The sequence below is a fragment of the Nannospalax galili genome, unplaced genomic scaffold (assembly GCF_000622305.1).
Source record: "Nannospalax galili isolate Female #2095 unplaced genomic scaffold, S.galili_v1.0 scaffold191, whole genome shotgun sequence".
NCBI lineage: Eukaryota > Metazoa > Chordata > Mammalia > Rodentia > Spalacidae > Nannospalax > Nannospalax galili.
Window position 1 is genome coordinate 1097757 of NW_008331484.1, and position 24911 is coordinate 1122667.

General features: G+C 41.2%; 1 protein-coding gene across 4 annotated transcripts in view; it reads right to left on the reverse strand.

Annotated features, from left to right (window-relative positions):
- Positions 1-24911, reverse strand: part of Plekhg7 (pleckstrin homology and RhoGEF domain containing G7) — a 53667-nt gene that overhangs the window by 18323 nt on the left and 10433 nt on the right. For 2 of the 4 annotated variants that reach the window (XM_029559087.1, XM_008823856.2), the window contains 5 exons: positions 19438-19533; positions 17905-18048; positions 12819-12914; positions 11772-11873; positions 5820-5933 (listed from right to left, as the gene is read on the reverse strand). In XM_029559087.1, coding sequence (XP_029414947.1) covers positions 5820-5933; positions 11772-11873; positions 12819-12914; positions 17905-18048; positions 19438-19533 — 552 coding nt within the window. Of the gene's footprint in view, positions 1-5819; positions 5934-11771; positions 11874-12818; positions 12915-17904; positions 18049-19437; positions 19537-24911 lie in introns of all 4 variants that reach the window. The other 2 variants (XM_029559084.1, XM_029559088.1) reach the window with 2 other exon arrangements.

Sequence of the window (24911 nt, forward strand, 5' to 3'; positions counted from 1 at the left end):
AAGGATCCTTACCAGAATCCAACAATCCTAATCTCAGAAGACCAACCTCCAGAACTACAAGAATAAATATCTGTTGTTCATAAGCTATCAAGTTGTATCAGCCACTTTTCTGTTGCCATGATAAAATGTTCTGACAAAGCAACTTAAGGAAAAAGGGTTTGTTTTAGCTCACTGTTGAAAGCACTGTTAACCATGGCAGGAAAATCAAGGCAGCAGGAGCTTGAAGCAGCTGCTCACATTGCATCAGCAGTCAGAAGAGCAGTCATGTGCTCAGAAATCTCTCTCCTTTTCATGCAATCCAGGACTCAGCCCATGAAATAGTGCTGACCACAATGAAGAGGGATCTTCCCACATCAAGGTGATACTACACAGACATGCCCAGAGGCTCATCTTCCAGGTGATTCTGGGTCCTACCAACTTGACAATTGACACCAAGCATCACCTAAGTCTACAGCACTTTGTGCCAGTCATCCACACTGAACGTGACACTCAGTGTCTTCCATTGGAAGGCTACCACCCTGTTTCCCCTTTCATTCTTGGTCTGGACCCTTTAGGGCTGTCTTCAAGAGGGCCAAGTACGCTGCGGGAGATTGCTTCTGCTTCACCAAAGCTGTCTTATACCAAGTACCTCCTATTGCATTTTGGAGATCTAGATAAATATTGGCTCAAATTCCTACCAAGGTAAGGGGTCACAGAAGTCCTTCTCCTAAATATTTACAGAATTATGGAGACTGAAATTCTAATGGCAACATTTGACCCTAGTTCCATATACACTGATTCTATGTAGCCTGTTTGTTCCCTGAATAGCACCGACCAATCACAGCTACCACCCTGTTTTAGTCTGTTATCTGGGGTTGTAGCAGCTGGGTATTTTATAAAGAAAAACATTTATTCCTTATAAACTTATAACAATTATTTAAAAATTACCTCTGGAAACTGGGATGTTCAAAAGGCTGTGTCTGGTGAGGGTCTTCTTGCTTGTGAGAACTCTCTAGAGTCCCAAGACAGAGCATCACATGGTAAGCTAGAACAACCAGGCCACAGAGAGCTTGCTTTTATAGCATAGTCTCTCCTGTAATAACTCATTAATTCCTAACCCAGGGATGAATGAATACATTTATGAGAGCAGAGCACTCATGACCCATTCACTTCTTAAAGACCCAACCTACTCCTAGTAGCTTGGAGTTAAATTTCAACATGGATTTTGGTGGAAGACATTCAAACCATAGTTCCCTTGACTGATCTCCTGTTAGTTTTCACTACAAATGTCCTCATGTCAATGTTTTGTAAGTGTACGTCTTTATTTTACTGAAGATTTTGGATTGCAGAAAGGATTGAATGCATGGCTCATACACTCCATTTTGTTGGCTCCTTTATTTTCTTTGGAAAAAGAGAGAACCTTTTCTTTCTTTCTCCTTTACATGTTGATTTTTTTCTCCATAGCTCGACCATGTTGCTACAACAGTGTGGGAAGTCTCATCCTGTGTACTGTGTACTGGCAGCTTTATTAAAGTAATGCTATTGAAAACGCTTAGGGTTCTTCCTTGCAGGAATCCTGCTGAATACACTTTTCAACACACCCTACACAGGTGCAGTGGGTGCTCAGAGCTCCAGGAGCCAGGCCACCTTCCCTCTCTGGGCTCAGGCTCCTCTTCTGTGAAGTGGTAGAAGACATTAGGGATCTCCAGGTCCCGATGCCTCTCCATATGGCTGTGGTTCTCAGTGCGGTTGGAAAGCCTAGAGAAGAAAGCAAGGGCTACAGGTGGGAAAGGCTGGCCTTGGTAACAGGTGGGAAGTAGAGGAGGAGTGAACAGTGTTGTCACCCTAGAGGCTGAGTCCAGGCTGACTCCTCAGTAGTATCCCAGCAATACCTGTAGGTTCTCCAGGAAGGCTGAGGAATTCCAGTAACTGAGTTTCAGCAGCAATTAGGAATGCCCTTAAAACACGCAGCAGCCCAGAGCTGCCAATTCCAACTGTCCTGTGTCAAGGGATAGCTCCAAATTCCAGCATTCCTTGGTAGTCAGGACAGGTGTGAAAACACCCACCACATCCACCTTTCAATCAGGCAAGATTCATCAGTGGTAAATAACTCAGACACGATTTGGACAGGGATACCAGAAGCTTTTAGTGTTCTGAAAAGCCTCAGAACAGAGCAAAGTTGATGGACAATTACGAAAGTAAAACTGTACATTTTGCTTTTATCTCTCTATTGGCTTTATTTTTTAGGTCCATTAAAGAAATCAAAGAGCATCTCTATCAAGAGAGATTGGACATGAAAGGCCTTTGCATTGCTGAGTATAGATCAATGGAGACTGTTTTATTTTATAATAAACATCCCATGAATTTAGGGGAACACTGAAAGGGGTTAAAGGACACAAAATGAAAATATTTCTCTAATAAATCTGTTTAGGTGGAACACAAGATGGTGTGGAGAAACTAATATCCAGAGACCTTTGGGAAATTTGCTTAAATCTCTTCCAGCCTTATCTGCCAAATATAAACAGTAGCAACAGCCTCCTTGGGTTGGTGAGAGGTTTTAATGAGATAATCCATACAAAGTTTAGACACTAGGGCCTGTGATGTCTCAAACAATGAGTCTTAGCACCCTGAAGCCCTGAGCTCTAGGACTGTCGTCTGCTGCTAGCTGAGAGATACTAAGACATGATACAGAGGTCCCGGCCTCTTTCTCTGCATCATTCTAACTGATTCTAAATAGTGGGAAGACTCTTACTGCCATCTGTGTGTGCCAGGTTAATGTATGTACATTCATAAAACTCAAATTTACGTGCATGGTAGGAGGGCAAAAACACCACAGCATATCCATAGTCCAAATTCAGGCAGCAGGAAATGTGATACAGATTTAAGTTCTCTAAGAAAGGTATTTATAGCAGAGCGTGTTAGGACAATGACTTGGTTTCTGACAGGCCTGAATTGAAATCCTTCCTGTGTCTCCTATGTTATAGCAAGTTGCCTACGTTTATTAGGCTTCAGAAAAATGGGAAACATAAAATTCTATGGAGCTATTGTATAAACAAAGAGATCACAGATATCTGGGATACAGAAAAGTGCCCACCCATAGTGAGAGCTCAAAACTTAGTCACATTTAGTACATATGAGGATGCTTTTGTTCTGTGCCACGGGACAGTAGAAGGCAGATTTCCTTTAAATTCCTCTAAAGCCTTTCCCTTACTTCTGTCTCATGAAGCTAATAATTCTCTGGTGATGGGAAATCCCCTGGGGAATTGAAAACTGTGTTAGTTAAAAGTGCAATGGGGGCCCAGTGAGATGACTCAGCAGGTTAAAGTGCTTGCTGCCAAGCCTGAAGACCTGAGTTTAATCCCTGGGACCCAAACGGTAGAAAGAGAAAAGTGACTGTTGCAAGTTGTCCCCTGACTTCTACCCACATGCATGCCATGGGGCACCCACACACATATACACATGTAAACAAATATAATAAAAATTTAAGTGCAGTGGGTTTTAAATTTTTAAAAACTCAGTGGTTAAGAGCACTAGCTGCTCTTGCAGAGTACCTGGGTTCAGTTCCCAGCACTCACATGGTGGCTAACAGTTTGTAACTCCAGCTTTAAGGGATCCAATGCCTTCTTCTGACCTCTACAGGCATTGCATGCACTTGGTGCACTTAGATACATGGAGGTAAAATACACATACACAAAAAATTTAAAAACAAATTTTTTAAAATAGAATTAGTTTTTCAATCAATATGTTAAAAACATAAAATTGTACCTATTTTTAAGGTACTGTGTGAGTTTTCAGTTTTTATATACAGATTATAATGTTCAAATCCATTTATAAATATTTACTGACTTAAAGACCGTAAGAGAAATTGTTAGGGTCCGAGAGTCGGGAATAATTCCCACAGACACGAAGGAAAAATGCATAAAAATTTTATTCAGAAATTTAAAGTATAAAGTAACCAAATTAGCGGCTAGCCGGGCACGAACTCCACAAGCCAAAGATGGTGTCTGGCCCCGAACAATAGCAGGCAGGGGCTTTTACTGAAGAACTTTACACAAACCCACGGGCGCCAAGCATCTTTTAAAATAATTGGATGGCCCCATATCCTGAGTCCGGGGGAAGTTTTGATTGGCAGGGGCTGTCTTCAGGGCATTGGAACGTGCTGACTGATATCTTTAGGGCCAGAAGTTTTTATAAGGCTTTTATATGTTTAGGGCTTGCTTAATCTATAGCTTCCAGGGTGGAGGGGGGGGGGTAACAACTGGAAAAATTTACAATATACCTGAGCTTGTCCGGGCTTGTCTGAAGAAGCTAGCCAAATGGAGTCAGTGCATTCTGGCTCTTCAAAATAGACCAGATTCAGAGGTCTAGGGAAGAGTTTAATCTGCCAGCTTTCAGGAAAACATGTGCAACACTCTTTTTAAAAATATACATTTTATTTATTATTTTTATGTGTGTGAGTGTATTGCCTGTATGTACGTGAGTGCACCTGTGTCGTGCAATGCTGCAGAGGTCATAAGGGGGTGCTGGTTTCCCCTGGAACTGGAGTTAAGGACAGTTCACAGCTGCATGTGGGTGCTGGGAATTGAACCTGGGTCCTCTGCAAGAGCATTCAGTGCTCTTAACTGCTGAGCCATCTCTCCAGCCCCAACGTTTATAAGATTCTTGACCCACCTATTGGGAAATCTAATGGACCTCTGAGATTTCAGTTTGAGTGGAAAGAAAAACGTTAAAGGTCAAAGCTACAAAAATAAGGTCAAGTCTGTTCTCCAAGATCATTCACTCTTTTTCTCCTCCCCACCACATCCAGGCTTCTTAGCTCACTGAAGCCATGGCAAAGCCCTCGAATCTACAGTTGACTCATTGGGAGCCCCTGGAGCCTCTCTTCCCAAGCCTCCCAGGAGAGGCTCTGGCAGTCTTCTTGCAGCTGCAGGAAGAGCTGACTTTCTGGGAAGCCTTGGGTCAGTTCCTCTACATCATGTAAAAGAACTCTTGCATAGTGCAGAAAAGATATCATTCAGAGTAAAACAAATGTCAAATGAAGTCTCAGGAACTGGAAAAGTCAAGGAAAATGAGTTTCTAATTTGCTCTTAGCAAATACGAAAGTTCCCAGCAGAAATTATTTGTTCTAAGGCTTTGAAGACCTTGAACTAACACACTACAAGACAACACTGCAGCCTGCTCTGGGAGCTGGGGCCTGCCCTTGCATAGAACACAACATAAGCAGGAGGCCTAGTTCTGTGCAACAGGACTTCGCTGAGATTAAATCCCACAAAGGCCAAATTTAGTCACCAACAAAGCTTATGTTCTGATTGCAATTTTCTTCTTACAATGTACCCATTTCTACCACAAACTAATGAACAAATAAAACATTTTAAAGCCCCAGCCAAAATTCTTTCATCCCTATGATATTTGGATTCCAGATGTGCACCACTTAAAATGTGGTAAAAGGGGCTGGAGAGATGGCTCAGCAGTTAAGAGCACTGACTGCTCTTGCAGAGGACCAGGGTTTGATTTCCAGCCACATAGCAGCTAGCAACCATCATTAACCTCCAGTTCCAGGGGATTCGTTACCTGACCTCCACGGGCACTGCATGACATGGGTGCACTTACATACATGCAGGCAATACACCCATACACATAAATAAAAGTAAAATAAATATTTAAATAAATAAATAAAATGTGATGGAAGTTGCATTTATGAGGAAAGCACAATTACAGTTAATATAGTGTACATCACTTATTTTTCTTCTTTCTCACTTAATTTGGGTATAATAATTTTCAGTATCTGTTAACACTCAAGAGTGTTGAGAAAATATAAAAGGCAAAAACTGGTACTATACCTTTAAATAAATGCGGAAGTCGTCTCTTTGCCTCAGGATCTCCAGATAAAATACAGCAGCAGAGTAATTCAGGCAGTAGGTCTGGTGGCTCTGGCAGAGGGTCCCTTGGAAATACTGCAAGAGAAGGAAAGGAAGTTAGGCACTCCTTCTCTTCACCTTTGTCATTGATTAGAATGAGGGAAGAGCATGGGTGTCACCATGATCAAGTGGGAGCTGCCACAATCACATTGGAGCTGCTAAGATCACACTGTGGTGGTCACCCAGGAGTCACCAGTATCATGCAGGTCCTATGGCTGTGCAGAGCTAGACAAGTAACCTCCACACAAACATGCTTTTAAAAACATGGTACTCCTATAATAAAATTAATGCCACAATGAAATCTCACCCCAAATGAAAAGAATATTCTAGTTAGATAAAACTGGATGCATTCAGGGTGGTTCGATTGGTAACAGATGATTCTATGTTGAATGTCTTAAGTTGACTGAGCCTTTCACTTCTGATCATGTGTTGCTGAGCTCACCATCCTGCATGGTGCCTAGTAACAAATGTTACCTTTGCTTTCCATGCTTTCCATGACCAAACTGACTCCATTTTGTTCTAGCTGACTTTTGCTCTATACTATGTTTTGGCCTAGCCGTTCCTGTTCAACCAGCCAGGAAGAACTGTCCCATGAAGGCAGAACCTGCAGTTTCTGGGTGTGCATTGTTTCTATAATACTGGGAAACTTACAACCAGGTAGGTAGAACCCCTCTACCAGTTATGCCTGCATATCCAGGGAGCCTATTGTTCCTGCAATTCTGAGAAACTTGTTTTCCCTAACCAAAGCTTAGAAACTTTTTGTTAACTGAAACTTCTTTGTTAACTAACCTGTCCCTATTCTGGTGTAACTGTGATGATCTGATGGACTGTGGTTATTGACTTTGCCCTTGGTATGATGTAATTGTGTTTTTAGACTTTATAAACTGCCGCCCCTTGTCAAGAGTTCTTTTGGGCATTAGCCCCCTCTTGACTGCTAGCTAATTAAAGATTTTTAGCTTGACCACCACTATGTGTCATTCCTCTGTGCCTCACACTAGGTATTGCACTTTATGTTAGGCTTACATTAGTATGTCATTACAGTAATGACATTTAACTTTTTATTAAGTAGTCCTCAATACGTAAATTTAATTCTCTGGCTTCTAAATATGTAGAGATTTGGAACATTTCTATGAAATGTACTGTGTATATAACGTGCATTTTTTTAGTAGCCTTCTAAATCTTCTCTTTTCTTCATTATTTTTATTTAATGTCTTCAACTTACTATAATAATAATGCACCTGAGGCTACCTCAAATTCATTTTGGAATAAGGCAAACTGTCATTTTTTTCAATAAATGTTCACACATAACAGTGGTCAAACTGAGCACAGCACACAGTGTGCCTCCATCTCAGTAAGTGTAACAGGTAATTCTTTTCTTTTCAGCAAGACTTTTGGCTGTTCAGGCAGGTACTTTCTTTACAATTCCATAATGTTTACCACACCATTTCTATGTGCCTTTGTGTAGATTTACTGATTAATATAACAAGTCATGGGCTCTATAATGGAGTTTTTCCAACAGTATCACATTGTGATGGGCTCAGAGAAGAAAACTGTACTTGTTGGAAATGTTAGAACTACAGAGAGAAAGCAGACTCTCCTCCAAAGTCCTAACAGGAAATAGCAATAGTGAAGACAGAGAAAACCTAGAAAAATATTTTGCTCCAGACTTCAAAGAATGAAATGTTATGAAGATCTATGTCAAGTTTTTAGCTCAAGAAAGAAATGATCTGAAAGAATAATATGAGTTTATTTTAGGTCTCTGTTGATAGTTCGACTGAGAAGAATACTTGCAGGACTTTCCTCAGGTCACTGACAAGCCTGAGAAACCTCAGAAGCAGAAAGCAACTGTTAAGTGGCTCAGTCAGTAGTGCTCAGCCTTAGAATTCAGTTCCAGAGTAAGCCTAACCAAAGAAACGAAAGCTCTCTACAATGAAAACTAAGACAGACATTCAAGAAAGAAACTGAAGAGGACACTAGAAGGGGGAAAGACCTTCCATGATGATGGATCCAAAGAATTAATACTGTGAAAATGGCCATCCTACCAAAGGCAGTCTACAAAGTCAATGCAATCCTAATCAAAATTACAGGGTCGTTCTTCATATGCACAGGAAATAAAAACAAAAACAAACAAACAAACAAAATCCCTTAAAATTTATATGGAAGCACAAAGACCAAGGATAGACAAAACAATTCTGAATGAAAAGAACACTGGTACCATACCTGATTTCAGGTTCTACTATAAAACCATAGTAATTCAAAACAGCATGGTATTAGCACAAAAACACATACATGTAGACTAACAGTTTAGAATAGAAGACACAGATATAACTCTACCCAACTGCAAGTAACTGATTTTCTACAAAAATGCTAAAAATACACAGTAGAAGAAAGACAGCATCTTTAATAAATGGTGCTGGTAAAACTAGATATCAACACCCAAAAGAATGAAACTAGATCCTTATCTCTTACCCTGTACTAAACTCAACTCCAAATGGATCAAAGATCTCAATATAGGAACAGATACTTTGATACTGCTAGAGGAAAAGGAGGGAGAACACTTCAGTATATAGGCACAGGAAAGGAATTCTGAATAGGGCACTGATAGAACAATAAATAAGACCAACAATTAACAAATAGGATCTCATGAAACTAAAAAGCTTCCATATAGCAAAGGAAACCAAAGGGAAGAGACAGTCTACAGAAAGAAAAATCTTTGCCAGCTATTTCTACAGCAGAGGATTAGTATCTAGAACATACAAATTATTCAAAAACTATTATGAAAATGAAAAACCCAATAAAAAATAGAACATGAATCTGAATACAGAATTCTCTAAAGAAAAATCACAAATGAGTAATAAACATTTTTAAAACATCCAGCATCATTAGTCATCAGGGAAATGCCATTAAAACTACTTTGAAGGCCAGTGAGATAACTCAGAGGGTCAGAGGGTAAAGGCATTTGCCACCCAAACCTGACAACCCATGACTGAGGAGGCTGTAGGCTCTACAGGTGAAGTCAACTACTGTTTTTAGCTAAATGATCCTGGCACCAAGCTGCCTTCTAAATATTTATGTTTATACCCGGAGACAAATGCTACTGCCATCTTTAATCAGAGAAGCTGCTCTTTGTAACGAATGATGGTGAATTCAGACTCATGATTGCTCAAGGTGCTGAGAATAAGTGACAGTTCAATGCTTAGCCCTAAGGATCTACCCCTCTAAGGATCAAGTAACTCTGTAGTAAGAAGAGGCAGAAAGAGTGTAAGAGCCCTGAAGAGGAGGTAGAAAGAAAATAGGAGCCAGAAGATAGGAGGAGGGCTGTGAGGTGCAGCCTTCTAAGCATGGCTCAAGCAATGCAGTAATGACTTCACAGCAACTGAGCTGCCTGCAAAAGGCCTGTACAAGACTGGGCCTATCAACAGTCAATCATGGATGGAGGGGGGCGGTCACAGAGCTCTGCCCCTCCCTGCTGAACTATTGGCTACTGAGGGATTCTGGGGATGGGGCAGTCATTTTCTTTAGTTGTATATTCTCTGAGGAACACACCAGCCTCCAGTGGATCATTCCAAACATGTTCACAGAGATGATCTCAAACAAAACAAGCCAACAATAAATCCACCATTATCACCACCCCCTAAAACCTCCAAACATATACATATAGTAAAGAGACTTGAAGGTGGATTGGCTTATGGGGTGGGAGGGAGATTGAGAGAATGAAGGGGTGTATTAATCAGAATGTGCTTTATATACATACATATATATAAGTATATATACATATATATATATGGACTTGTCAAATTAAGTTTTATTTATTTATTTATTTATTATTTATTTTAGTCTTTTTGAGACAGGGTCTTCCTGTAGTCCCAACTGGCCTGGAACTTGATATGTAGACTAGACTGGCCTCAATCTCATAGAGATCCACCTGCCTCTAACTCCCGAGTGCTGGGATTAAAGGCATATGCCACCATGCCCAGACACAATAGTTATTTTTTTTTTAATACTCTGGTTTCTCTTCAGACAGTATAAATCTTCTGCCTTTTACAAAAGTTATTTTTAAAAACTCCTGTTCTAGTGCCCATTAGCTATGTGACCTTAGCCAAATTATCTGACTTCTCCAGGTCCATTTCCTTCTCCAAGACTTCCTTAGATGGCTCCCATGTGATAACAACACATACCCATTTACCAGCTCATGAGCTTCTTGTGAGGTGCTGTGTGGACTGTTCACTGTTCATTGATTTCCTTTCCTAGGATGATTATCAATACCTCCTCCTCTGAAAGTAACTTGACCATGTTTCTTTCTCTGGTCAATGAAATATGCCATGTGTTGCTTCAGCCAGAAACTTTAGAGTCAGTGACTGAGTGGCCACAGACTCTCTTGCCTTAGATGTGAAAACTGGTCCTGTTCCCAGTAGTGACTGCTCCATCAGCATGGGGCCCAGAGTTAGGACAGTGTCAAAGCAGAAGTAGAGCATTAAATGAGATGTGAACAAGGCTGCTGAGATTTGGGGATTGCTTGTTACTGTGGTGCAACAGAATCTAGTCTGACTGATGCAGAACCTTTTAAATCTAGGAAAGGTTGCTTAAACTCTTTGCAAGTAACAGCATGGAGCATTCATACATAGGTCATATATAGACCTTTAGTAAAGAATATATTAGTATCCTACCCTTTAGAAGGTTCTGTGCTTTGATGAGTAGCTGGTGTCTTTCCAGACTATTTATTAAAACATGAATTTCAAAACATTTTGACTCTGAAGGAACTGAGAGATCCAGAGCTGTTAGCTAATACCTAAAATTCTGTTTCTTCTTTTTTTCCACACACAGTTTGTTCAATTTGATTTGTTTTCAAAGTTATTAAAGGACCTTTCCACTCTCCACCTAACTTCCTGCTTATGGGGGCCGTGTTGATCCCCACCCCCTTCCTCATAGCTTATTTTCAGCATCCTTTCTCCAGGAAGCATACCCCATCAGTAACTGTCCCTCCTCCCACCCCACAGAGAAAGTTTCCTTTTGGAAGCTCTTGGTATCTACATTCTCCACGCCCCTTGCAATTTTTATCTGTTTGATTATGTAATCAGTAATCAATACTGGAGTAATTGCTTCACACCAGGCTGAGGATTCCTCAAGGGAGAGGGCTTTCATCTTGTACATTGTGTGCAGGGCCATGCTCTCACACATAGCACTTAGTAAATGTTCAGTAAATCTCAACTTTTTTTTTTTTTTTTTTTTAGTGGGAGTAGAAGAATTAAAATGTTGCTAAATGAGAACAAAACCTTTCCTCTCATTGCTTAAGTATTATCAGGGCTGGTGATGGATTTGAAAGTTTGTTTTGCTTCTTTCTGAGAGACAGACAACTAATTAGCAGACACTAAACTATTGCCATGAATATTACTTTAAATTGAAATCATTTTAAAAACACACTTGGAAATGATTTTTCCATACATGCAGGTTTTTATGTTATTAAAAGCCGTAGCCCTGAAGGCCAGAGAGATGGCTCTGTGGGTAAAGGCACTTGTCATCAAGCCTGAGGATCTGAGTTCAATCCCTCAGACTCGCACGGTGAATGACGAAAACTGACTCCAGAAAGTTGTCCTCTGACCTCCACACGTGTACCGTGGCACATGAAACCCCCAAATAAATAAACAAAAATGTAATTTTTAAAAATCTACTGGAACTGTAACAGTGTGAAAACAGAATTTGCACATTATTTTTGAAAACATTGATTGGTGGAGAAAGAGATAGTTCCTTTAAGGCAGGTAATGGTGGACCTTTCCCAGGATGAGCAAGAACAAAAATCAGGTGACTATAAATAACTGTCTTGGGAGGTAGAAGGATTTTATTGCAGGAAGCTGAGATCGCCCAAGAAGGATTTACCTTTGTGAGCACAGAAAGGAAATCCATCAACGGTGAAGTCCCAGAAGCATTCACATAGTCCTTGATGATGCCGAGAAGACTGTTCACAAAGCCAAGACTTGTCTAGGGCCAGAGAGAAAGAAAACAAGTGGGTGCTCGCTCAGGAATGAGGGCTGAAAGTGACATGATGAGCTGAGGAATTCTTACAGATGTTTCTTATTTCAAATTTATCTCCAAGTAACATGTAAAGATTTATTCCTCCCACCTTCTTTTACTTTTGTTTAAAAAGAATGCTTTTAATTTTTTTTTTTTAATGGTCCTGGACTGTAGATCAAACCTAGGGTCGTGTGTGTATATATGCAGCAAATGCTCTACCACTAAGCTACATGCCCAGCCCAGGTGAATATATCTTATTGCTGCCTCTATTTCATTTTGAGAAGATACTTATTTGTAATATATAAATATGAAAAAGTCATTCATTTGAGCAACTAAACACAAAAAAAAATAATGCTGTAGGACTCTCGCTCTTTCTCTCATTCTCTTTTTCTCTCTTTCTTTCAGATAGTCTCATTATATGACAAGGCTGCCCTGGAACTTGCTCTGTAGATGGCTTCAGACTTGCAGCCTTCCTGCCTCAGCCTCCTGAGTGTTGGGGATACAGTCATAAGCCATCATGCCAGGCAAATGTCTACTGTGAACGAAGGTTAACTCATGTCTACAACCTATTGGGAAGATGACAGATGTTTACACATCCCGCCTTGTAAACTTGAACTGACCATCCGATTATGCGAGAATATGGAATAAGCCACAGATCTGTACCAAGCATGAACTTTCTTTTGTTTTTGTTTTGTTGCTTTTTGAAATAGAGTCTCCTGTAACCCCAACTGGCCTGGAACTTGCTATATAAACCAGGCAGGCCTAGATCTCACAGAGATTCACCTGCCTCTGCCTCCCTAGTGCTAGGATTAAAGGCATGTGCCACCTCACCTGGATAAGCATGAATTTACACGATCAAGTTTTCTGTTGAATTTCAACACATGACTACTGTTATCCTTGTCTTTGGCTCACCTGAGTTAACTCCTCCAGGTTTGCAAAGAGCTTCCACAAATCCACATCTAGGAGATAGTCATGAATTTGGAGATATTTTAGTGTATTCATAAAGATCTTTAAAGAAACAAAAAACAAATACGCATTACTTTTTGAGTTTAAATTTTGAAGCATGCCCTTTACAAGAACATTAAATATAGGGGATGAGGAAAAGGCTCAATGGTTAAGAGCACTGGCTGTTCTTGCAGAGGACCTGGGTTTGGTTCCCAGCACCCACATGGCAGGTAGAAAACATCCATTAATCTAGTTCTAGGGGATCCAACATCCTCTTCTGGCCTCTGTGGGCATTGCACAACACAGCTGCACTTACATACATGCAGGTAAAACACTCATTTACATAAAAAATTTTAAAAAAATTTAAAAGAGCATTAAACATAAATCTCCTGGACATGGGGCTGGAGAGATGGCTTAGTGGTTAAGAGCACTGACTGCTCTTGCAGAGGACCCAGGTTCAATTCCCAGCACCGACATGGCAGCTACAAACCATCCTTAACTCCAGTTCCAGGGGAATCTGAAGCCCTCTTCTGACCTCTGCGGCCATTGCATGACATGGGTGCCCTCACATACATGTAGGTAATGCATTCATACACATAAAATAAAAATAATAAATAAAATATGAAAAAATATTCCAGGCATAATTTTACAAAGTGTAGAAAGCAATATTCTCAGGGTTTATGCATTTTTCTTGATATAATTCATGGCATTTAAATTTCATAGCACGTGTTGGACATGAACTCTTCAGTGTGAGGCTGTTGTTGTTTGATGTTAATCCTAACAGCATTCCTGCTGAACATATTCTGTTCTTGCCTTCTACGCTTCACAGTGCCAGAAAAAAATCCCAAAGGTTCTCTTCAACCAACAGCACTAACTTGAGAATAAAATAACACTGAGTTAGTGAGCTAAAAACTGATAATGGTAAAATATCAGGTTTTGATAAAGGTGTTCAATGGTCATGAAAACATTATTGTGTCTTGGCTATCAGTGCTTGGCTTGATGCCTTCACATATCAGTGAGCTAGACAGCAAGTCAAGAAAGGACTACCATCCTCACAGGCAGCCTGCGTTCCATAAACTGAAGAGAGAGTAATTAATTGACCATAAGGGAAGCATTCAAGGGGACAAAGGGACCAATTCTTTTTAAAGGTTTAGATGTGAAAAGATTGGATTTCAGGCAGCAAACCTTTTCCAACTCCCATCCCTGCAAACAGGCCTCACAATCATCTGGAGACCTTGTTAGGCCACAGCCTGTCAGGGTCTCACCCCAGAATTTCTGATTCAGTAGGTCCAGGATGGGGGGTCCGAGGGTGTGCATCTAACAAGGTCTAGAGTGATTCTGCTGCAGTGGGTCTAAAGGCTACATGGTAGCTGGGCGTGGTGGTGCATACCTTTAATGCCAGTGCTCAGGAGGCAGAGGCAGGTAGAGCATTGTGAGTTCAAGGGCAGCCTGTCCTAATCAGCAGGATAGAATTTTCTATCCTACTGTAAGCTGTCCAAAATTTGCAAGCTGGTATTGCTATGAAATCCAAGCCAGACTGGGCTACATAGTGAGAGCCTGTCTCAAAAAAAGAAAGAATAAAGAAAAGAGAAGGCCACATGCCGAATCACTGACACAGAGCTTCCCCAGTGCAGATAGTTGAGTTGGTGGTCTGGAAATCTATCAATAGCCAAGCATTTGAAACAGACAGTTGTAAAACACCACAACAAACAAATGAATGATAATAAAACAAAACAACAAACCCCAAACTTGTTATTATAGTTCAACTACAACAACTTAGAAGAAATATTCCTTTTGCCATAATCTTCTTGCTTTACAGAAATGTGGAGTTATCTAGTATATTTATTTAATGTTTGAGTTACAAGTTTCAATTCATAAGCAACTTTGGGAAACTCATACTGTTTTATGCAAAGGGATGTACAGATGTACTTAAACCCACTGGGGCATTTGAACATTAATTCAATTTGGCCTTTGTTTATTTGAGATAGGTCCTCACACTGCAGCCCAGGCTGGGTTGGAATTTATAGTAACACTGACTTGCAAATTTGGGGCAGCTTACAGTGGGCTAGAAAGTTCTATCCTGCTCATTAGGGCAGGGCAGCAGTATAACAGGGCAGAGCTCTTCTGTGATCAGTACAGTTCAGCATGGTTCTACTGTTCAGTTACTGTTGACCACCCAGCTCCAGGAGTCCCCTTCCTTCCCTAGCAGCATCCTGCTTTTCACTATGGCATCTGTTCCTCCCCAAGCTGCCCATGAGCTATGCAAGAAGCAAACCTTGTTCCTGGGTGCCGGGGAGGACTTGATTAACTTAAGCCAAGTCGTATTCCTTCCTTATCTAGCTAGAGTGCTTAGTTCTGGGGTGGAAATGTGACCCGAAAGGTCAAATTAAAATGAATAAATCTCAACACAATTTTTGGTTTTTTTCATCAGGGTCTAGTCTAGATGGGTCTCAAATTTGCCATGTAACCCAGGCTGATCTTGAACTCACTATCTTCCTGACTCTGGCTCTTGAATGTTGGGACTACAGGAATGTGTCAGTACTGTAATAACCTGAGCGCCTCCATTTTATGTAAGTTTAACTGGTCAATCATCTGGTCCTAGGACCACCCCTCGTAAGGCGGGTTATGCTGAATAAATGGGCGGGATACCTAGTTTGTTACTAAGATAGTGATTTTTTCCTGCCTGGAACCCTGCCTACTGGTATAGAACTTCCTAGCTAAAGCCATGTAGTCTGTGAGTTGCCTGCTTCCCTGAATTCTTTCCTTTTTCTTTTTCAAGGCTTTCTTACTAAACATGCTTTCTGTACGGCTTTGGGCTGCCCCTAGCATCTTGCAGTTCTTTTTCTCTAAAGCTTCCTTCTCCCAGCCATGTGGCTGCCAGTCAGTCACGTGTCTGACCTCCCAGGCAGGCTTTGTGGCTTTCTTCCTTCCTATCATTCACCTCAAGGCAGCTGCCAAGATTACCAGCTTACCTGCCCTGAGGATTTCTTTTTCTTTAAAATTCTAATAAAATTGTAAAAGCTTAATTTGGCTGATTCGGAACTTTTTGAGTCTGGGTAGTCTTCCCCAGTGGTGCTGAACTCTGTAACAGTATGTCTAATAGGACTTTTGCTATGAATATTGAAGAGTGTGCATCCCCCACGCAACTCTCATTTTGTGACTATAGAGAAGCTAGTTACAGATGAGACTAATGCTTAAAAAGACAGATATAGAAGATGGAAATAATTTTGTCCTTGGTTTTGAACTCCTTGATCAGTCCAAACTCAACTCTCTCCTGTCTCTGTGCTTAACAGTTACACAGGTGAGTGGAACCTCCTATTATTCCAGCTGGTTTTCTGTTGCTTGTTTTGTTATCCTAGCTGATATAAACTCTGTTTCAACTTCTCCTAGAGTATCTTTGTGGTTTATTTTGCTAAGTAAAGTACCTAGCGTGGGAACTGATAATAAATCTTACCGAAAGTAACTGAGTCTTGCAGAGTACTTAACATTGTTCACAGAAAACTAGGTTGATCATCATAGAGATCTAGTAAGATGGAGGAAGAGAGGGGTGCCATTCCCTTTTTATAGCTTGGTGCAGGAGCTGCAGCCTGTAGATGTGAATCTGTGCTGCCACCTGCTTCCATAAATCATGTTTTATTGTGGCACTGTCTCACACATTCCTTTACACATTATCTTTTGCAATTTTTACACTGTAGTGACAGAGTTGAATCACCTCAACAAAGACCATATGGTCTAAAAAGCCTAAAATATTTATGATCTGGATTGCTATGGCTTGAATGTGCTTCCCCAAATTCTTAATGGGAGGGCTTACTTAATCCCTTATGCAATTGTGCAGGGAGGTGAGGCCTGATGAGAGGTGACTAGGCCTTGAGGGCTCTGGCCTTGTGAGTGGATTAGTGTGGGAAGAAGTTCCTTGTTTCAAAAATGAGCTTATAAAAGCAAGACTGGACCTCTCTTGCTTTCTTATGTGACCTCTCCATAAAAATGCCACATGCTGTGTTCTGATACATCAACAGAAGAACCCTTGCCAGATGTCGGTCCTCCATCTTAGATTTCACAGCCTCCAAAATCATGAGCCAAATAAATGTCTTTTCTTTGCAAATTGCCCAGGCTGTGACAGTCTGTTACAGTAACACAAAAGAGATTAAGATATGGATCTTTACTGAAGATGTTTGTCAGCACCTGCTTTAGAATACGGAAGTATAGACATTACTAATGTTAGAGACAGATTCAGGGCTTGAATTCAGGTTTACCTAACTAATGACTTTCAGATGGGCTATCTGAGATTAAAAGCACTACTGGCAGAAGCGACCTAGGGTACCACATAACCAAGATTACTCTGTGTTTTTGAGGAAGCTGCTCCTTTTCCTCCCTTGCTGTATGGTTCTTCTCTCAACGGAACTCCGGTTTCTACTCTCCAGATCAGGGCTGCTTGCATTGGCTTACCTCATTTTCATAGAGGAATCATGACTGCCCCATGTAAATTGAGTGCACCATAGTGTTTATGATGCTGCTCTAGAATCTGCACCTGTGGCCCAGCAGCCAATAAGAAGCACTGTTCATGAGGGAGCAAACATCCTAGAAGTCGGGGGAAGATGGATAGGCTCCCCTGATGGTAGCTGTGAGCTCCTTGGTCCAGGAGTATGCAAACATAGGTGAACATGAGACACAGCGAGCCATGTAGCAGGTGAGAAGTTGGGATGGTGGACTAGGATTGGGAAGTTTTAATCAATCCCAAGAGGCCATGTTTAAGAAAAAGAGTAAAGTGCTGGGTACAAGTCTATAATCCAAGCATTCCAGTGACTGAAGCAGGAGGATCCAGAGCTCGAGGCCAGCCTGACCTACATAATGAAACAAAGCAACAAAGAAAGAAACAATAACAACAACAAAACCTGTGGAGGTCAGTAGTATCTAAATAAAAATAATGAATGAAATTTTCTACAAGAGTCTCTGAAAGGAAGCACATTAGCTCAATTTTCCTTTGCTAGCATGGAAAAACATTCCTAAAGAACTCAATGTTTCCCATGAACTGCAACATTAAACATAACATTACCATTTTAAGAACTAATAATTGGTCCAAGAAATAAGTGCATTCACTGGTGAAAAGTTCCCACACGGCCTCTTGCTGTTTTCTCAAGTCTAACTCATCAGTAGGCAATTTCTGATGGATTCCCATGACGTCACTCCAGGTCTTATCCTGTACACAGGGAGGAAAGAGAGAACAACAGGTTTCCACCTCGGAGGGCTGCCCTCTGGCTGCTGTTTGCTTTGGGTGACAGCTGGCAGGAGTCATTCTGGGGGACCCACTTCCCCACTGTCAGTGGCTCCTCAAGCTACCCAAACCCAGCTTTTCCCTGTGGCTGCTGATGCCAGTTCCTCCCTCCTGATGCAAAGCATTACTGTGTAGCCAGAGAAGAAATTCAAGTTGATATTGTTTGGAATTCTGCTTTAGGACTTTGCAAGTCCTTTCCAGTTTGTCTCAAGCCTTAAAGAACTTAAACTTGTCTCAAAAAGGCAAACAAACAAACAAACAAACAAACAAAATCTTAAATAAACAAAAACCCTTAAACCTAAGAAGAAATATGATTCCAGGTTCCAACGGAAAAGCTTGTTGAAATTAACTGCTCAAAAATCCTGCTAGAGGGCTGGAGAGATGGCTCAGCAGTACAGAGTACTCACTGGTCTTACAGAGGTCCTAGGTTCAGTTCCCAGCACCCACATGGTAGATTTCAACCATCTGTAACTCCAGTTCCAAGGAATCCAAAGCCCTCTTTTGAACTCTACAAGCATTGCACCCACATGGAGGTACACTTACATATATGCAAACAAGACACTTGTACACATAAAATAAAAATAAATAATTTTAAGCTGGGGGTGGTGGCACATGCCTTTAACTCCAGCACTTGGGAATCAGAGGCAGGTGGATTTCTGTGAGACTGAGGCCAGCCTTGTCTACATAGTGAGTTCTAGGCCACCTAGGGCTACAGGGACATCCTGTGTGAAACAAACAAACAAAAAAGAGCCCTCCCCACAAAGAAAATCATGGTAGAGCTTTAGAACTCAAAGAAACCTTTAAAAGTTGTCTTATCCCAAACACTTTACTTTTCAAACTAGGGATTGAGGCCCACAGAGGGGAAGGCTGGTACCAACTACAGTAATGTGTTGATTAATGATGGGGCAAGTTCTGAGGAATACACATAACTTGATTTGTAGTTGCGTGAGCATTATAGAATGAATTTACAGACACTAAAATGGCTATGGCATCATTAGGCCATATCCTCTGAGACCACCATAGATGTGGTCTGTGACTCACCAAAATGCTACCATGTGGGTGTTTGGCTCTCTTGACATTTCTATAGGCCTCATAGCCTACAAAATGCTCTGATATCCAATACCCTAATCAGGTAAAGTAACGTTTCCTAGGTCTCTGTGTCCTGTGCAGGCCTGGGCTCCTCCCCTGTACCTGGCTATCATAATGAAGTAGGCAATGATTTGACAACCTAAAATAATGACAAAACTTAGGAAAAAATGGAGATAGAAAAGAAAAAGGAAAGCTATTCGAAGCACTGAGTAATTCTCAAGATACCTTAAAGCTGTAGAACTCGTAGCCTGTGAAGTCTGAAATCCTCAGAGAAGACAGGCAGCCTTCCAGGTCGGATATGTGCTTGTGTCTGTCTTTGCTCTGCTTAAAGATCATTAGAAACAGGATCTTCAAACATGAACTTTTGAATACCATGGCTTCATTGGCCTCAGCATAGTCTGTTGATCTCTGACATTCATGAGAACAGAACAAACTCAAAAAGACCCAGAGCTTGAAACCACAAACAGTTCCCAGGCCATTCCTGAAGCCAGTTTGAGCTCAGGACCCCAGAAGCTGGAGGGCAGAGGCTCATGAAAATGTGTGTTCTGAACCTCTCATTTCACTAATGACAGAAAACAAAGTCACAGAATGATCGTACAGTAAGCGCACGGACTCTAAGCCCAGCACCTTTTCTGTAGGGTGACCCCACATCCTTAAAAATCTTAGCTTATTTGGATTGTGGATCTCAGGACTTTAGCACAAGGAAGTGCTTTGGGGTGTATTAGTTTCACCCCCTCACTTAGCAGATAACTAAATAAAGCCTACAGTGTTAGAGACTTGCTTAATACAGTAATTCTCTGCCAAAGAATATGAGAAGATGTTACAAAGGCTAGTTTCCTCACTTATTGTTATAGTCTTGTAATAATACTGATAAAAATCTGATTACAAGGTAATGTAAAATTATTGCAGAAAATATGAGAAGCAAGGAACAATATAACAAAAAATAAAGCTACTTCTATCCCAGTATCTAACCATTAAATATTTTCTGATGTTATTCATAATTTTAAAATATATATTTACAGCTGGGTGTGGTGGTGCACGCTTTTAATCCCAGCACTTGGGAGGCAGAGGCAGGAGGATCTTTGTGAATTCACCTGGTCTGCATAGTGAGTTCCAGGACATCTGGGGCTACAAGGAAACCCTGTCTCAAAAAGACAAAAAAAAAAAAAAGAAAGAAAGAAAGCCCTGAACCTAAATTTCTTATCTTACACAAAACTTAACTCCAAATGAATGCAGACCTAAATATAAAACTATAGAATCTTTAGGGAGGAAAAAATTAAAAATTTCAGAGCACCCACATGGCAGCTAATAACTGTCTGTAACTCCAGTCCCAGAGGATCTGACAGCCTCTTCTGACCTCCGTGGGCATTGCACGACACAGGTACACTTACCTACATGCAGGCAATACATGCGTACACATTAAAAATAAATAAGTAAATAAAATCATTCAGTATTCTATTGCAACATCATGAGCTGCCCCCTCAGAGCTCATATTACCAACCATACCAGGAAGAAGTTATCAAGTAACAGTGTGTAGGACTTTCTCAAGTCAACTTGGCTGTATTTCAATAGAATGTTCAGGACAATTTTCCAGCTTGTTCTGCTGCCTCGGGGTACAGAATACATCAATCTAAATTGTTTGGTGCTACTTAAGCATTGTTGTGCTAATCAGCAGGAGAGGCCTGGACAACCTCCTGTGGTGGGTAGGGGTTCCTGTGAGGAAGAGATCCTGTAACATTTTCCCTGTGTGCTGAGGGACTATTCTGAGCTTCCCTGGTTGGGTTGTAAGCACTTAAAGAAGAAACCTCTTGTTGACTCTTGAACCTTCACAGTAGCAAAGAAATCTTGGAGCCAGTTGGGAACCTCCTACAGAAATTGGGACATATGTGTTTTGTTGATGACTGAAACCATAGCGACTGCATGGCTTCATGCTGTGGAAAAAAATAATCATCAGCCAGCCTGTAAAAAACATCTAAGACAATGGAGGCAGCATTGGAGTTTTGGGGAAGTGTGCATCAAATTCTCATTCTGAAGTGCACTATCTGTGGCTTCCATCAGTTGACCAACTTACTGACCAATCTCCTGGTCAAAGCCAGGTGAATATTCTAGGAAGAAGGGAAGAGACAGGTCCCTAGCGATAGGACCTCTTAGAGTCACAGACGCAGCTAGGGCCTGTTGCTTTCACAATGACGATTTTAGTTAGGACAGAATGGGAAGATTTGCTGGGCATTCGGGAGGACACAGGGAAAGAAGAAAAGTGAAAGCCAAAGTTGGTTTTGAGATCTTACATTTAGCAATAGGAGTAAGTGGAATGGATCTTTGCAGGCAGCACTGGTGACATAAAACGGGGGTGAAACTGAAGGTTAAGACTGGATGGAACATTTGCCATGAGACAGTGTTGAATCAGAAAGACAGTCAGGTTCTTTGAGGATTGAGATGACAGAAAGGAGGAAGGACTGTCCAGGTCTAGTTATGGGAACTCCTACAGTTGATAGAAGGGTGCAGTGTGGGGGCTACGACATGTCAGGAATTAGACGTTTTAAATCTCTCCCAGGGGAGAACTCTTTCCCAGTAAATATTAGGGTTAAGAGTTCAGAGAGTTGCAGACAGGAAAGGAAAAGACACCAATGGCAGACAATCCATATTGATCTTTATAAGTCAATGAGGGGTGACTACTGACCAGCGGGAGTCTGCAGTAGCCACATGAGCCAAACAGCAGGGGTGCTTAAGTACTTTTATGTAGGTAAACAGAGGCAGGGGGTTGGGTAGAGGATTTAAGCCTGCATTCTTCCTTGATAGACGATAAGGGTGTTGGGAGGGCTTGTGAGAGAAAGATTCTGCGTTCTTTCTCTAATAGCAGGCCCTGTTTGCAGAAACCTATGGTTGAGGTGCCAGACAGGCTTGTTTGCAAAGCAAGAATTGTTTCATGTTTGGGGCTAATGGAGATCTTTCTTAAGAACAGACTCAGAGCTAAACTGCGTGTGACTTCTGGGGACAAACCCTCTTCTACTTCTTAAGAGCTGTGTGACTTCAGGCAGACCACTCCACTTCTCAGAACCTGTTTCACTGTTTGTGAATGGGCTAAATGTCACCTTGTTGGATTGGGTAAGAATTTATGAGTCTGTGTACATAAATGATGACATATGTAAGTGAGGACACATGTAAACAGAAGCAATGCCTTGTGATGTAGTGACATTCCGTAGGCTACCTTTATTACTAATATTGTTATTGATGATTGGGAAGAAAGGAAGGAGGGGAAGAAGAAAAAGAAAAAGACCAGGAAAATCCCCTGTAAGTTAGAAGTGGGGCATATTTATGGGGAGTATCACTTATATAGACAGGAAATATTTGGCAAATAAGACTAAGAGGATGAAGTTAGGCATACGGACTTTAAGGGAACCAAACACTGTATCCTTGTGAAAATAGGGCTTCAAGAAATGACGTTTTCTTCATTGCTCAGAACGTTTGATGAAAGCTTTCAATCATTTCACTGCAGTCCGACTTCAGTGGCTATAGCCTCTACATTTATGGATTCAATCAACCATAAACCAAAACTACTATAAATATTGCCTATACTGAACATATGCAGAGCTTTTTCCCTTTATTACTCCATGAACAATACTACATAATAACTGCATTTAAGCATTTAGATAGTTCTGGGTATGCTAAGTACACTATGGATGATTTAAAGTATGCAGAAAAATGTGTTTAGGTTATATGAAAATACAATGCTATTTAAAATTTCCATTTTTTCCTATTTATTATTTATTTACTTTGTATGTGTGGGGGGGTGGAGCATTCTCCTGCCATAGCAAGGGGGGGCAGGTCAGAGGTCAGTTTGTGGAAGTTGGTTCTTTCCTTTCACTATGTGGTTTCTGGGTATTAAAAGTGGGTTTCCAGAGGGTGGCAAGTGCCCTTACCCTCTGTGCCATCTCACTGGCCTGACACCTTTAAAAATATGGACTCTATCATTCTTCCTTTATGTATCACCACGCTTTTACCCTAGAGTACAATTTAGCATCCTCCCTACTGTTTACATACCAATCTGACCTTCTCACTCAGTATCTTAGATATAAAGCCCAGCATTCGGTACATACACTTGTCTAGCACACACATCAGAAAGAGCTACTCCTTTATGGGGATCCATAATGGAATGGATGGATTCCAATCTGCAGGCCATTCCTTCCTTAACTAGGCCCTTTCCTTCTGAAAGCCCAGTCAATCTCCTAGACATCTCTGAGAACTTGCTGCCTTGGAAGAAGCCTCAGGATGACTAGGGGAAAATGATCCTCCTTCTCAGATCTCAGTCCTGACTACGGTTTGTTCACCCTCTGTTTATATGAGGAAGGCATTTGGGAGAGGCTGCCTTGTCTCAGACCTGCTAAGAAAATAGTCCATACATCTGTGAATGGCTGATGAGCAGCAGCCCAGTGACCATGGAACTGACATGTTATCATCAAATTTTGTTGGTTGGTTGATTTTAAGACAGGGTCTCCATGTAGCCCCCAGCTGGCTTGGAAATCGAACTCGTTATGTAGACCAGGCTGGCCTTGAGCTCACAGAGATCCGCCTACTTCTGCCTCCTCAGTGATGGGATTAATAGAGTGTGCTACCACGCCTGGTCCTGTTATCATCAATTTATATTTTACAGCTCATAAAACTTAGATTTTGTCCCATACAAACTGCTTAGTTTTGAACAAATAATGTAAAAGTCAATCATATAGTTGATTACAAAAAGCAAGTAGTTTTCCAAGGTCCAATTAAAAATATAACTCCTATGGGACTGGAGAGATAGCTCATTGGTTAAGAGCATTGGCTGCTCTTGCAGAAGACCTGGGTTTCATTCCCAGTACCCACATGATAGCTAACAATTTGTCTGTAGCTCCAGTTCCAGGGGAATCTGATGCTCTCTTCTGACCTCCATGGGCATTGCACAACACAGGTGCATTTACATAATGCAGGCAATATATTCATACATATAAAATAAAAATAAATAAAATATTAAAAAAAATACAACTACTAGCAAGGTGTGGTGGTGCATGCCTTTAATTCCAGAACTCAGGAGGCAAGAGCAGGCAGGTCTCTGTGAGACTGAGGCCAGTCTGGTCTACATAGCAAGTACCAGGCCACTGGGGGCTACAGGGAGACCCCGTCTCAAAAAGTCTAATGTGACCAATACATCTAGAGTGTTGACAAGTTCCCAGCCCTGGAGAAGTTCTCTTGTTATAGTCACTAGTACTATAGGTTCCACAGCCATTATGACTTTCAAGCAGACAGGGTTGATTTATGTGGCCAAAGTCATGGAACTGTAATTGAGACTGCTGGAATTGGAAATGCAGAGGGCTTTTATTTATTTTATTTTTAATTAATTAAGACTGTGTGTGTTTGTGTGTGTGTGTGTGTGTGTGTCATACAAACTGCACCACGTGGATGCAGATGTATGCATGTGTACACATGTGTAAAGGTTAGAGACCTGGAGCTCACCAAGTAGGCTAGGGTGGGTGGCCAGCAAGCTACAGGGATCTGCCTCTCTCTCTCTCTCTGTGGCCACCCCCACCTCCCAGCTCTAAGATCATAAATATGATTCCCAGCTTTTTTACATGGGTTCAGAGGCTTTCTAACATTGGTTCTTTTGACTGCATAGCAATCATTTTGCTAACTGAGATATCTCTCCAGATCCTCAGAGGAACTGGGCTTTA